The following is a 12,521-nucleotide window of genomic DNA, read 5'->3' as shown; positions in this document are numbered from 1 at the left end:
TTCTCTAACAAGAGTGATTTGAAGAAACACAGCAGGATCCACACAAGAGGACTTCATTATCACTTGGTTTTAGTCTGTTAGCTTTGTTGGTAAGTGTAAAGCCTTTTGTCAAACAGATTTGAAAAGTGATTTACAAATAAAGTTGTCCGAAATACCTTCTCTGTCTTGGTTGATTTGTTTTGTGACAGTTCACCTAAATAGTATGTTTCCAAACTACTTGTGAACATAGGACTACGGTGGCCGAGAGGGGCAAAACAACATTACAAAATCTGAAACACTTTTACAAAGCTTGAGACAAATTTACATTTTGGAAAACATTTTTACATATCATTAAACAAAATTACATTACCAAACCACATTACCCACAAGTCCCGAAACAAATTTACATTTCAGAAAACAAATTAACTAGACGCGAAACACTTTTACAAGTCCCGAAACAAATTTACAAGTGGCGAAACAAATTTACAAACGACATTAGCCGGAAAGGGAATGTACCAATTCCAAAGTTGACGCGGAAGTGATAACGGAAGCGCTCAGTTTGAGTTGATGGCGGTTGATGGAGTTCATGGTGACCCAAAATGGACAGCGATAGAGTGGTGTTTTGCCCGTTTTGTGGCAAACATATGAGCCAATTAACAAGATTTTGTTTTTCATGTGGTCGGTCTATGGAGTTTTTAAATGGCGCAGACCAGACAGAAGGACCAAACACACAGGGGACATCTCAACAGCCGGATAATGCTAAACAAAGTAAGTGCAGCATAACGCTCGCTACCTGAATGAAAGTGAATAGCGCTTTTGGTTAGCGGCCGTTAACTTTCTATTTTGAAACTGAGCTTTGCTAATTTCAGCAGAAAAACCTTGCACATCATACAAACAGTTCATGGAGTACAGAAGTTCAAAGTCCAAAGAGCGTCAGTCTTTTAACTACGGGCCGAGAGGAAGACATTGGGCTAAAGAACGAAAACACGTCCAGGTAAATTGTACTGACTGTTAGCTTATAACTCGACTGTCTGACTCGAGGTGACTCTTAAATGGATCTGTATCATAGTAGATTTATTGTACAGATTGAATTAAGTTAAAAAGAAAAACTAACATCTTTGAAGAGGGTATCTTTGCGTAGATTTAGGCAGAATAACAGAAGCTCTCGTGCAGGGCGAGATGCTTTGCTAAAGCAATTGGGCAAACACTATCGAATTGGAGAGTGCAGCTTATTGACATGTTCGGCTCACTATGAATCTGTGGTGGCACCAATTAGACCATGGAGGGACAACACATTCTCCATAATTAATGGGAAACACAGATGTATGTATAGTCTTTTATTTTACCTATGTTTAATACATCTTTGTCATTTTATTAGATAAACATTGGATTGATGGTGCCAAATGGAACTGATTTAAAACCTCTAAGAGGGAAAACACTCCCGTTATTTGTAGACCCAGAGGTAGCAGCACCTGATGTACTGACACAAGCTGTCCAGAAAAACATTTAACAAGGACATGCCAGAAGGACCGTACATCCTTTTGTATCCAGACTGCTCAGAGGTGGTCCATGTGCCTGGATCAGAAAGGCCATTCAAATTGGCAGAATATAAAAAGGAACTAGGAAGGCCATATTGCAGGATCACATTTTTCATTTGCCTAGAAACACATTTTAAAGGAGGAGGTTAGTGGATCTCAGGATTCAACATTTTTACATATTTTAGATACTCTACTGAAGGATGCATCTGCATTATCTACATGATCTGTTTGTTTGTTTTTACAGCAACGGATAATACTTCAGACTCTGATTCTGAAATTGTCATCGCATCAAGGAGCACAGCTGAATTCAATCGAGCTGACACAGTGGTACATCAATTATTTATTTATTTTAATACTTATTTATTTATGAATGCATGTATTGATTTATCTATGACAATACTGACAACCTTTCACCATTATATATATACTGTATGGGGTAAGGGAACAGTTATCGAAGCTATTACAAATTGTTGATAAATTAATGCGTTTCCTCTCAGGTTTTTGAACCACAAAACCGAAGTACTCCCAAACTCAAACCTAAAGATGAAAGGTAGGTACATTTTGACATCTAGCCTTTGTCACACAGTCAACATTTTTTATCCTTTCTAGTGGTAATCAAACAATAGGAATCTTGCCTGTATTCGTTTACATTCTTACATGACTATTGTAGGCCTGAAGAACAGTAATAATTAATGTAGTAATTGTATTATTTGTATCATGTTTTAGAGATGCACCAGGACATTCAGCAACAATTCGGCCTGGACAGGTAATAGGGCAGACTGTGGCAGCCTGACGTTTCTTAGAGTTGTTGTTTCTCCCTTGTACGTCGCTTTGGACAAAAGCGTCTGCTAAATGTAATGTAAATGCTTCAGACATTTTAATTTGTTTTTCAGATAGTAATATCTGATGCTGAGGATATGGATCCATCTGAAACAAATCCAGACAAGACTTGCTACAGGTAAAAAATAAATAAAAAAAAGGATAGTGACACATACTTTCAATTTAATTCATGGGGAAGAAATTTGTGTTTGTAAGATGTTTTAACATGGAAATTGTAATTTCCCAACAGTAAATACACGGACCTGTATGCACCAGGTGTTGAGGAAGAGGATGAGGAGCTGGTTGCAGTCAATGTGGAGAATTTCCAACACACGGCAGTGTAAAATTAGCTTTCGAGTGTGGCATTCCGGTATTTAAATAACTGTTGTAAAAGTGTGCACTGTCTGGGATATCCATTAATTAAATCACTTTTTGTCATTACAGGGAGGAGATGGACATTACACTACCTGACATTGTAGCAAACCTGGCGCTTCCTATTGATCACAAAAGAGTCAGCAGGTTCAAAATCTCAAGGGCTAATGTTTGGGATGGAGCCGTCAGAGGTTTCAAGCGTACAACATATTCTGAAACCTGTGACATGCTGGTCAGATTTACTGATGATGCTAGTATGTTTGAGGAGGGAATTGACACTGGTGGTCCAAGACGAGAATTTTTATCTCTGCTAATGAAACACCTGAAAGACCGGCCCATTTTTGATGGACCAGAAGGACATCGGTTCTTGGTCTACAATGCAAATGGTATGTATGGGGTTAGAAGTGTGCTATACTAATGGTTGGTTAATGATCATTAAACAAATAGATGACACAGCATATGCTTTTTTCCTCAATATCTTAAAGTATATAATGTATTGTATGTTTTCATTTTGCAATATGAATTCATTCATAGCTGTTAGGGAGGATGAATACTTCATGGCAGGAAAGATGATCGCAGTGTCAGTTGTACATGGAGGTCCAGGACGCCATTTCCTGTCAGAAGATCTTGTACATTATCTTGCCGGCCAGCCTTCATTCAAATCAACAGTTAATTTAATAACTGATGAAGAAATAGGTAAAGCTTTGCGAGAGGTGAGAATAGCATAAATCTACAATGTGGTAGGACAGAGTTTGACATAGTTCCTGCACTGTTTTAAGACAATGTTTACTTCCTATATTGCATACACAGAATTTGCAGAATGTATTTGTTTTTGATAGGGTAGGGTTACTGCATGTCACAGAATAAAAATGGGCAAGGATAGTACATAGTTATTTACTGGGGTGTTTATGACTATTTGTCTTTAAGATTGAGAATGCTGCTTCATTGGATGCTCTGCAAGAATGTATCATGAGACACAGCACAATGTTACAGACAGCAGGCTGTCTGAGACATGTGGCTGCTGTGGAAGAAAAGAAAGAAATTGTGGCAGACTACCTCCAGTGGTATATTATTGACCGCAACTCATCTGTAATTGACAGGTAAGATAATATTTTGAATTATGATGGTGATTTTCTTTTTTATGTTTATGTATGACATTTTTGTTTAAAATGCTTCATGGCATGTGTATCTGTTATTAGTTAGCCACTGTGACAAATGTTTTGCCTTAGGCTTTCAGTTGTAATACACTATGTGATGTCTGTCTCTCCATTCCTTGCCAACCTGCCCTCTGTGTCATTCCTCCATGTGATTTTTTTTTTGCAGTTTGTAACACCTTTCCATGTGCAAATCAAAAGAATGTTATCACACAACCATTTTCCCCAAATGTTTTTTTTTAGGTGGATCGTAATTGTCGTGAAGAGAACCTCAAAAAGTTTTCTTTAGATAATTTAAATGCAGTTGGCACTACACAGCAGTGAAACAGTGTTTGTGTTCACTTTGTAGATTCAAAGATGGTCTTTCAGCCCTTCAGTTTCTGACTACACTACAGCAACACCCTACTTTGCTGACCCCTGTCCTGTGCCACTTTGAAAAGCGACTCACTGGCTTTGAGCTCGAAAAACTCTTCAAACCTGACCTCAGCCCTTCAGGGAGTAATAGGAGACTAAAAGAAAGTCAAACTGTGGCCTACTGGGCAGACTATCTCCTTGACTGTGAAGGTTTGTAAGGTTTTTTGTAACAAATTGGAAAACCATATTACCATGGTATATCTGAACATTTATTTCTTTGCAGAAGGCGCGGCTGCTGTGTCTGTGGAGGACGTTTTGATGTTTGCAACTGGGCTGACATCACTTTCCCCATCTGGCTTGCAACCATTGCCACAAGAGAGAGTTCCTGGATGACTCCCCATTCCCAATGGCAAATACATGTTCAAACTTGTTGAAATTACCACTCCTGGACACATATAGTGTGTTTAAATCACAAATGGACTTTGGAATTCAAAATAGTCCAGGATTTGGCTGTCTATAAGCCCTATGACTGGATAACCCCTAGAGCTCTGACTCAAATGTTGTTTCTTTGTTGCTGTTATAGGTTATAGTTGCATTTGTTAAGGAGGCTTTTATAATGTAAGGGTATGTGAGCATTCTCAGTTAGCATTTTGACAATTGTTTTAGATTGTGATCCATGACCCATTATTTTTATTCCCACTTTGAAATATTGAAGCTGTGGATGACACATTAAGACACTTTGTGTACATGTTCCACCACCATTACAATAAATCTCCCAATCAATCAATTCATAGATGAGCAATTTCTTTTAATCTCAGATACAGTTCAGTTGAAGACTGCCAGTACTCTGGCTTCTGTAAATGATTGTGCTCCATGGCTAAGTCCAAGTACTCCTGAATGTTTGGGTCCCCACATGGAGCTCTTGTCAGGTGAGTCTCAGGAAAGGCATCCAGTTCAGCCTGCTCAATTTGAAATCCACAGTCTCTGGAGCCAAACCTATGTTAAACAGAAGATATAATTAAAAGTATTTAAATTTAAGATAAAAGCAAAACAAATACCATCTATCACCAAAGTATTACCTGTGTGGTAAGTAGTAGAGCTCATTGGGCAATCCTCCTGGACATGATGCTGTTTTGGAGGGGCGAATCCTGTGACTGTTCCACAGTCTCACACACTCATCCAAGTCCTTCTGAAGAACATCACCAAAGCAATATCTCAGTAGACACTGATGCTCGTGACTCCCGTTGAAGTATCCGGCATCTGTAAGGTCTGCAAATAGCTCCATCCAGAACTGAGCCCTATAGAAATCAATAAATAATAAAAAAGTTAAAGTTTTAAGCATATACGTTTGAATGAATGAAGGTTACACATAATTAAATGACTTTATGAAGGCCACTTACCTTCCCTTTCTGAATATGGACCACCATGACTCAATCCTCTGGTTGCTTGTGGATGAGCCATACATGTGGCTGGACGCTCCAGAGTAGTAGTCATTGTGGTGGTGGCGTAGGGTGCACTGAATTGCGGCCATGGTCCCGTTTTCCGTGCCGCAATCAGTCCTCAGTCTCATGGGGATGACACCAAGGTTTCGCACACATGACAGGAAATAGTGAGCGATCACAGTTGGATCATTATTTGTTGATCCACATACAAGCCACAGTACTTTACGCGAAAATCCATCGATACACCCTGAAACAGCCAAACCGAATGGCTTGAGTTTATCATAACCATCCGCGTGCCAAATATAGTTCGGTCCCATGGAATGGTAGGTTCTCCTTATAAACCTAAACAGGGCAGTTTACACATTTATCTCCTACCTCACTGGGATGTTCTCATACAAACTGTATTTTACCCTCCAAGTTTGTTTAGATTTGATCTCATTAGATTATTGCATAATCCCACTGTGTGTCTATGATATAACTTAAATAAAGTTCCACTTTGTCTGGGTTACACGAACGTCTCCAGATGTTAAATTTGCATCCGGGAGATAAATTACTCACAATGAAGTGGAAACTCTGAAAGTTTTCATATTCATGTCAAGTTCCTCTAAGAATACAATATTTCTCCTTATTCAACTGTCTATGACTGGCTGCCATCTTGTGTTTGTGGAGACAAAGAAGACTGTGGAACAGAGATGTTTTAAACACCAAATTTATGGAAGAGTTCTGGGTACATTGGGAGTTTTTTGGAGTTATCATCAAAAAAGGCAATACTGCCTCAATTAGGCTCTGATGCTGTTTCAACTATGATTATATTATCTGAGGAGTGGGTTAATTATTTACATTTATTCATTTAGCAGATGCTTTTATCCAAAGCGACTTACAAGAAAGAGCTTTACATAGTGGATAGGTCAATGATCATGAACAACGAGATAGCCCCAAACATGAAGCATACATTGTGAAAAGCAAATATGTGCCAATGGTTAGAACCCATGGGTAGAGCATGTAGTTAAGCAAATTGAAATTAAACAATGTGATCCTCGAAAGTGCTAGAGAGTACCTGTAGGAAAGCAAGCAACAATAATATAATTCACAGCGAGGACAAGTAGTTAAATCAGTTACAACTAACCAACAAGTTCAACAAGTCCCTCAATAAGTGTCATTGTGTTCCTGGAGGAAATAAACTAACATCTGATCCAACAAATCTTTCTTAAGTACCGTTGTACTCCCGCAACAAGTGCGTCTTCAGCCTTTTCTTGAAGGTGGGGTGGGGTGGGGAGTCAGTGTCTCTGATGGAGGTGGGGAGGTGATTCCACTTGTGTTGGGACCGGGCGGTCTTGAGCGGTGGGACCACCAGGCGGTTGTCAGAAGAAGACCGAAGGTGGCGTGTATGGGTGGGTGTGTAAGGCTGGACAAGAGACTGCATGTAGTCAGGTGCAGTCCCGTTCACCACTCGGAAGGTCAGTACCAGGGTCTTGAATCTGATGCGGGCCGTGATGGGTAGCCAGTGGAGGGAGATGAAGAGCGGGGTAACATGGAAGCGTCTGGGTAGGTTGAAGATCAGCATAAGAAGGGTGGAGAAGGTAGAGAAAAGTTTGTGAGGGTTTGAGGCAGAGGTAATTTTGTTGGGGAGTCAGGTGGCTGAGCGGTGAGGGAATAGGGCTAGTAATCAGAAGGTTGCAAGATCGATTCCTGGCTATGCCAACCAAATGACGTTGTGTCCTTGGGCAAGGCACTTCACCCTACTTGCCTCGTGGAGAATGTCCCTGTACTTACTGTAAGTCGCTCTGGATAAGAGTGTCTGCTAAATGACTAAATGTAAATGTTAAGGAAGTAGTGGGTTTTAGTGACAGTTGTGTGAGCAGAAAAGGATTTAAGGAGGGAGTGATACTTATCAAGGTCCAGTCCGTCTTTGGACTTGCTCCATATCCTCTCAGCTGCCCGAAGGGTGGATTGTTCTTCACGAAGAACAACCCGTGAGCCACGGGCAGGAGGGAGAAGATCGTGCAGGCTTGGTTGACAGGGGACAGAGAGTGTCAAGTGATGCAGTTAAAGTGGATATCAAGGTGTTGGTGGCAGTGTGGGTGGGGTGAGTCGTGAACTTGTCAATGGGGGGGAGGATGGTACAATGGAGGAGAAATGGGAGGGGGATAGGGAGCGGAGATTGCGGCGGAAAGTTACGAGGGGTGGGGAGGCAGGAGGAGTTGGAGGGAGAGAGACCGAGAACTGGATAAAGAAGGGATCAGAAATGTGTAGTGGGGTTACAGAGGTGAAGTCAGTGATACATTTACGTGTCAGGATGAGGTCGAGCTGTTTTCCTGCCTTTTGGGTCGCCGGTGTGTTCAGCAGCGTCAGGTCGAAGGAAGTCAGGAGAGACATGAAGTCAGCGGCCTGTGTTCCTTCGAGGTGGATGTTGAAGTCCTCAAGGATCATCAGCGGGTTTCCATCATCAGGGAGGACGTTGAAGAGCATGTCCAGCTCCTCCACAGAGTCGGCTAGCGGACCTGATGGGCGATAAAGGACAACTAAGAATGCTTTGATTGGACCAGTTAGCAAGGGCAAGAAGAGAAGCATGGGATGCAAACGCCGAGCTGAAGTCTGCCTTGTTCACAGCATACGGGCAGGATAGGAAGAGACTGAAAACAAGATACATGTCTGGTTTCAGTTCAGGAGATCATTTTATAGAAGAATGTGTTCAATGTCTATATTGATGAACTGATGTTTAGAATGGCCAGTGTTATGTCCCCAGTCCCGTCATGTGTTCTGTGTGTGTGTGTGTTTGTTTTGCTCTGTCTCTTTTCCGTACAGGTGGCGTCAATCAACCTCATTACCACTCATCAACGACTCCTCCCTCCCGTTACCCATTGTCCAGCTGGTTCCTGTTGTCCATTATCCAATCCCATCGTCTCCTCAGCTGTATATCTGTGCCACTGTTTGTTACGTTCGAGGTCGTCGTTTTGTGGTCTCTTTGTCTCTCTGTGTTGGTTGCTCTGTCTTGGTTTGTGACATTTGACAGTCTGTTAGACAGGTTGTTTGTGATTGTTTTGTTGTATTGTAACCTGACTTTTGTTTATTACATTCCGTTGTTAATCTTGTTTCTTTTGTCTTCCCAGGGAGGAGGGGAAGCACCTTGGGAGTGTTAGGCAAGACGCCCTGGGCTTACATCACCCGTAGGGTAACTTATTTGTCTAAACACATTAGGTTAGATCTGGGCGGACCACCCCCTGTATTTTGGTTAGGGCGTTCTGTTCGAGCACCAGTTAGCAAGTATTATTATTTGATAGTCAGTTAGGACAGGTAAAGGGGTGGGCAGTATTTTACTTTCTTTGCTTTGGTTCCATCCAGCCCCTTCTCCCTACTTTTACCGTGGCTAATAAATGCCCCTGAAACGGTACCATTTTGTCTGTGCCCTTGCTTGCACCCACGACTCCATACCTTTTTTTCTGACCGCTGGGGGTCCTTGAGTAGCGAGGTGTAGCCTCCCCTCCCTAACGGGGGTAGTGCGTAACACCAGATACTGTGAGTGTATGTAAGACATGGTATGTTTTAGGATCCTTATCACTCTTCTGAACCACATTGGCCATACGTGTCCTCTGGTAGATTTGTCACAGAGTACTCTGTCTTGTACTTTTATATCGAATAAAGAATTTGTATCAATCCTGACAATCGAAGTACAGTGTCTTCAGAATATTTCCTTAACAGACATTATCCTGGGACATGTGTAACTGTGACTCACCTGTATATTCAGGCTGTCCGTAGATACATAGATGAGTGATGTGACGGAGACTGATGTGACGGAGACAATGTGGCTAGATATGTTTATGACTTTTGTTGTCAATAAACAAAATGCATCGTCTTTGAGAAGCTCAACAGGATGTCTGTCTGTGTGTGTATGCATGTGAAAGGTAGGTTCAATCAAATCCCAACCTATGATCTCATTTTTGTGCTGAAAGAAAAACCATCCCGTTGCCGTCTGAATTCAACAGGTTTGTGCTACTATGTGGGAGAGCCTGATGTGTGGTGGTGTGACATGCCTGCGTGTGGGGCACTGGGTTGGAACCCTCGTTTAAAGGACTGATGTTGTTTTAGTACATTACACACCTGACACGACAAGGCCACGGGTGTTTGTATTTGTGTGTGTGTGTGTCGGTTTTCGTGCATGTTTGTACGTTCACACTGTCCTTGTGAGTGTTATGAGGAAACAATAACTACTCTGGACTACAATCCAAACGGTAGATTTAGATACATTATTTGTTCAAATTATTTTCCAAAAATGATTATTCAAAAGGTGAAGTCGTAAGTCCAAGACGGAAAGCTTTTCTGACACATGCTCACCAAACACAACTACAACTGGCAAACAATTTTTGGATGCATTCACAGTAACATAAAGGGTATTTGATTAATAATATGCGCCAGAGGGCCACCTCTACTCATTCTGAAACTCATGGGCATGTGTCCTTGAGCTGGGCAGTGCTGATGGTGTCTTGTTTGTTAGTTTCACTATGGTGAGGAGTCAGAGCTGTCTATGCCTGGACACATGCATCGTGTTGGACAACTACAGTGATTTCCTTAAATCAATACACACCTGTTAGGATTCAGGATAAACCTTGGTGTGTGTGTGCCTGCATGCGTGCGTGCACACATCCACGATTCAAGTCACGTGTGGTGTACGTACGTTCTCTCTTTCTCTCTCACACACACACAAGGGTGACATCAGAGAGGGACAACTGTCTCTGCCTGATTGCCTGGTTTTACAACTGCCAGGACACACACACTGACCTGTGAGGAATCTGTGGAGCAGATAGAAATAGGACAAAATATGAATGATATCCAGTTGAGATCCCATAGTCACTGTGCATGCTAGCCAAAGAAGGTCAAGTCCCTCAAATCGAATAAGTCATTGTTCACGAGTTCAGTAATCACACCATAGATTGAATAGATAGCTTTTATTGAAGCAGGGCTGGTAGCAAAGCCAAGCCTAATGCATTGTGGTACAGGCTGGTAGCAGAGCCGAGCCTGGTGCTGATAGACGCTGGTAGCAGAGCCGGGCCTGGGTTCCTGGGAGGATGAGAGTGTGATTAGGGGATGCAGAGAATGGTGATGGAGGCGATGTGGGTGGTGCATGTATAGTTACCGCTTATGCACTCGGGGTGTGTCGGAGAGTCCTTATGGGTCACGGCCGAGCAGCGGCTCGATCGGATCCCCCGGAGAGCCTGTATAGTAGTGATGTTACGCTCGATACCGTGCTCACGAAGCGGTATCGACCTTTCGAAACAATTTGTACCGACAAAAACGTGTCGAGCGTGGCTTCAAATGGGCAAAAACCAAGTGATCACCTGTCAAAGTGCACGAGCAGCTTAGACAAACTGTGTTTTATAACGCTTAAAAATACATCAGAAATCACTAATATTCGTAGGTTATAGAGAGGAGACATTGGCCTATTTACGGACGCTATAGAATACATTCATTGACAGAGCCAGAGATACAGATAGATTGCCAGAGCTAGATAGACAGAGATAGATAGATGTGTGATGTGAGAGAGTAGGTGTACACAAGCACATACATCTTTCTCTAGTTTTACCTTCAAATGTGGCCTTTCCCAGTTGCAAAAGCATGTTCTAAAACCTGAGCCGATAGTCAACATTATCAAACAATAATTTATTAATTTAGCATATACTTCCTCTAAAACGAGATCACTAAGATTCGAACTCGTAAGATCAGTCTGTAAGGCAGAGCTCTTACCACAAGGCCATACTGAACCTAACTGTTCACGAGAATATTGCTATAAGAACTGGAACGAAAATATTATGAATGTAAAATAGCAAAGACGTTACGTTGTTTATAATACAACAATATATATGCTAACATATTTTTGACACTAACAAATCGACACATTTGTCACATAACCTTTACTTATCAAGTTGTCAATGACGATTGTGAGACTGACGTCTCGAGGACTTGACGTCACTTGATTCCTTCCATCGCTCAATACAGTCGCCCTACCATAATTCGACCAGCAGATGTCCCTATGGAGAAGATGTATCGAACGCTTCGAAAAAGCGATACTTTTTCGACACAATTGTATCAAAAAGCTTGTTGCTTCGGAAAGCTTCATTTCCCCCATCACTACTGTATAGATGACAGGGAGAAGCATAGAAAAGGGGAGGGCGACAACAAACTTGCTAGCACAAGGACCAGAGCAACGGAAGACACTTTATACAAACCTTGTAACTGTTACGGGGAGTTTGGTCGCATTCTTCCGTGCTTTCGCTAGGCTGATACGAGTTGCTTGATTGGAGTACAGGAGGAGTCTTGGTGCGCTATCTTCCTCCCGAACTTTAGTTAGTTAATCTAACTCCCTGTAGTGTAGATGCACGTACATTGTAAAGACAATATCCAGACGTACCACAATGTCAACTTAACAAAGATGACACTCATGTCAAGTTGAGGTTTATGTAGCCGAATGTGTAGCCAACCATTTTTACAGAAGTGAAAGGTTTTTTGCTTGTTTTCCCCAAATTCCACAGATTTCCTGTGTTGTTTTTCACTATGGAATTGTGGTAATGTCATAGTATATAGTATATAGTGTATACTTACATAAAGTGATTACATTACAGTCGCTGGGAGGCTGTCACCAGAGAGAATGAGGCTATGCAATGTAACCACTTCATCTCATGTTTTAGGCCATCCGCAAAATACGCTGTCAAGTAACCTCAATCATTACAGGAATGAGCAAATATATTGTTATCTACTGAAAGGGCCTGGCCAGATTCCTCATAGAAAGTAATAGGTGTGGTTGTTTATTATAGACTAGACAAGAATTTCTGTAGGTAGGAAGAGTCCATGTACTCAAAGAGATCTTGGCA

At 41.7% G+C, this 12,521-nt stretch overlaps 1 protein-coding gene and 2 pseudogenes across 1 annotated transcript; all 3 read left to right on the top strand.

The window, feature by feature from the left end:
• The window catches only part of LOC136947181 (zinc finger protein 721-like), a 43,079-nt pseudogene that overhangs the window by 15,675 nt on the left and 14,883 nt on the right, over positions 1 to 12,521 (top strand).
• Positions 680 to 2,680, top strand: LOC136947489 (uncharacterized; annotated as a pseudogene).
• On the top strand, positions 2,257 to 4,609 carry LOC136947488 (G2/M phase-specific E3 ubiquitin-protein ligase-like). Its single transcript, XM_067241586.1, has 7 exons — positions 2,257 to 2,283; positions 2,411 to 2,475; positions 2,587 to 2,676; positions 2,781 to 3,094; positions 3,636 to 3,808; positions 4,212 to 4,426; positions 4,500 to 4,609. The coding sequence occupies exons 4-7, from the start codon at positions 3,053 to 3,055 to the stop codon at positions 4,607 to 4,609; spliced, it is 540 nt and encodes a 179-aa protein (XP_067097687.1). The 5' UTR covers positions 2,257 to 2,283; positions 2,411 to 2,475; positions 2,587 to 2,676; positions 2,781 to 3,052.

Source organism: Osmerus mordax, chromosome 8 (assembly GCF_038355195.1).
Source record: "Osmerus mordax isolate fOsmMor3 chromosome 8, fOsmMor3.pri, whole genome shotgun sequence".
NCBI classification, from domain to species: Eukaryota; Metazoa; Chordata; class Actinopteri; order Osmeriformes; family Osmeridae; genus Osmerus; species Osmerus mordax.
This window is presented reverse-complemented; position numbering and strand designations above follow the sequence as displayed.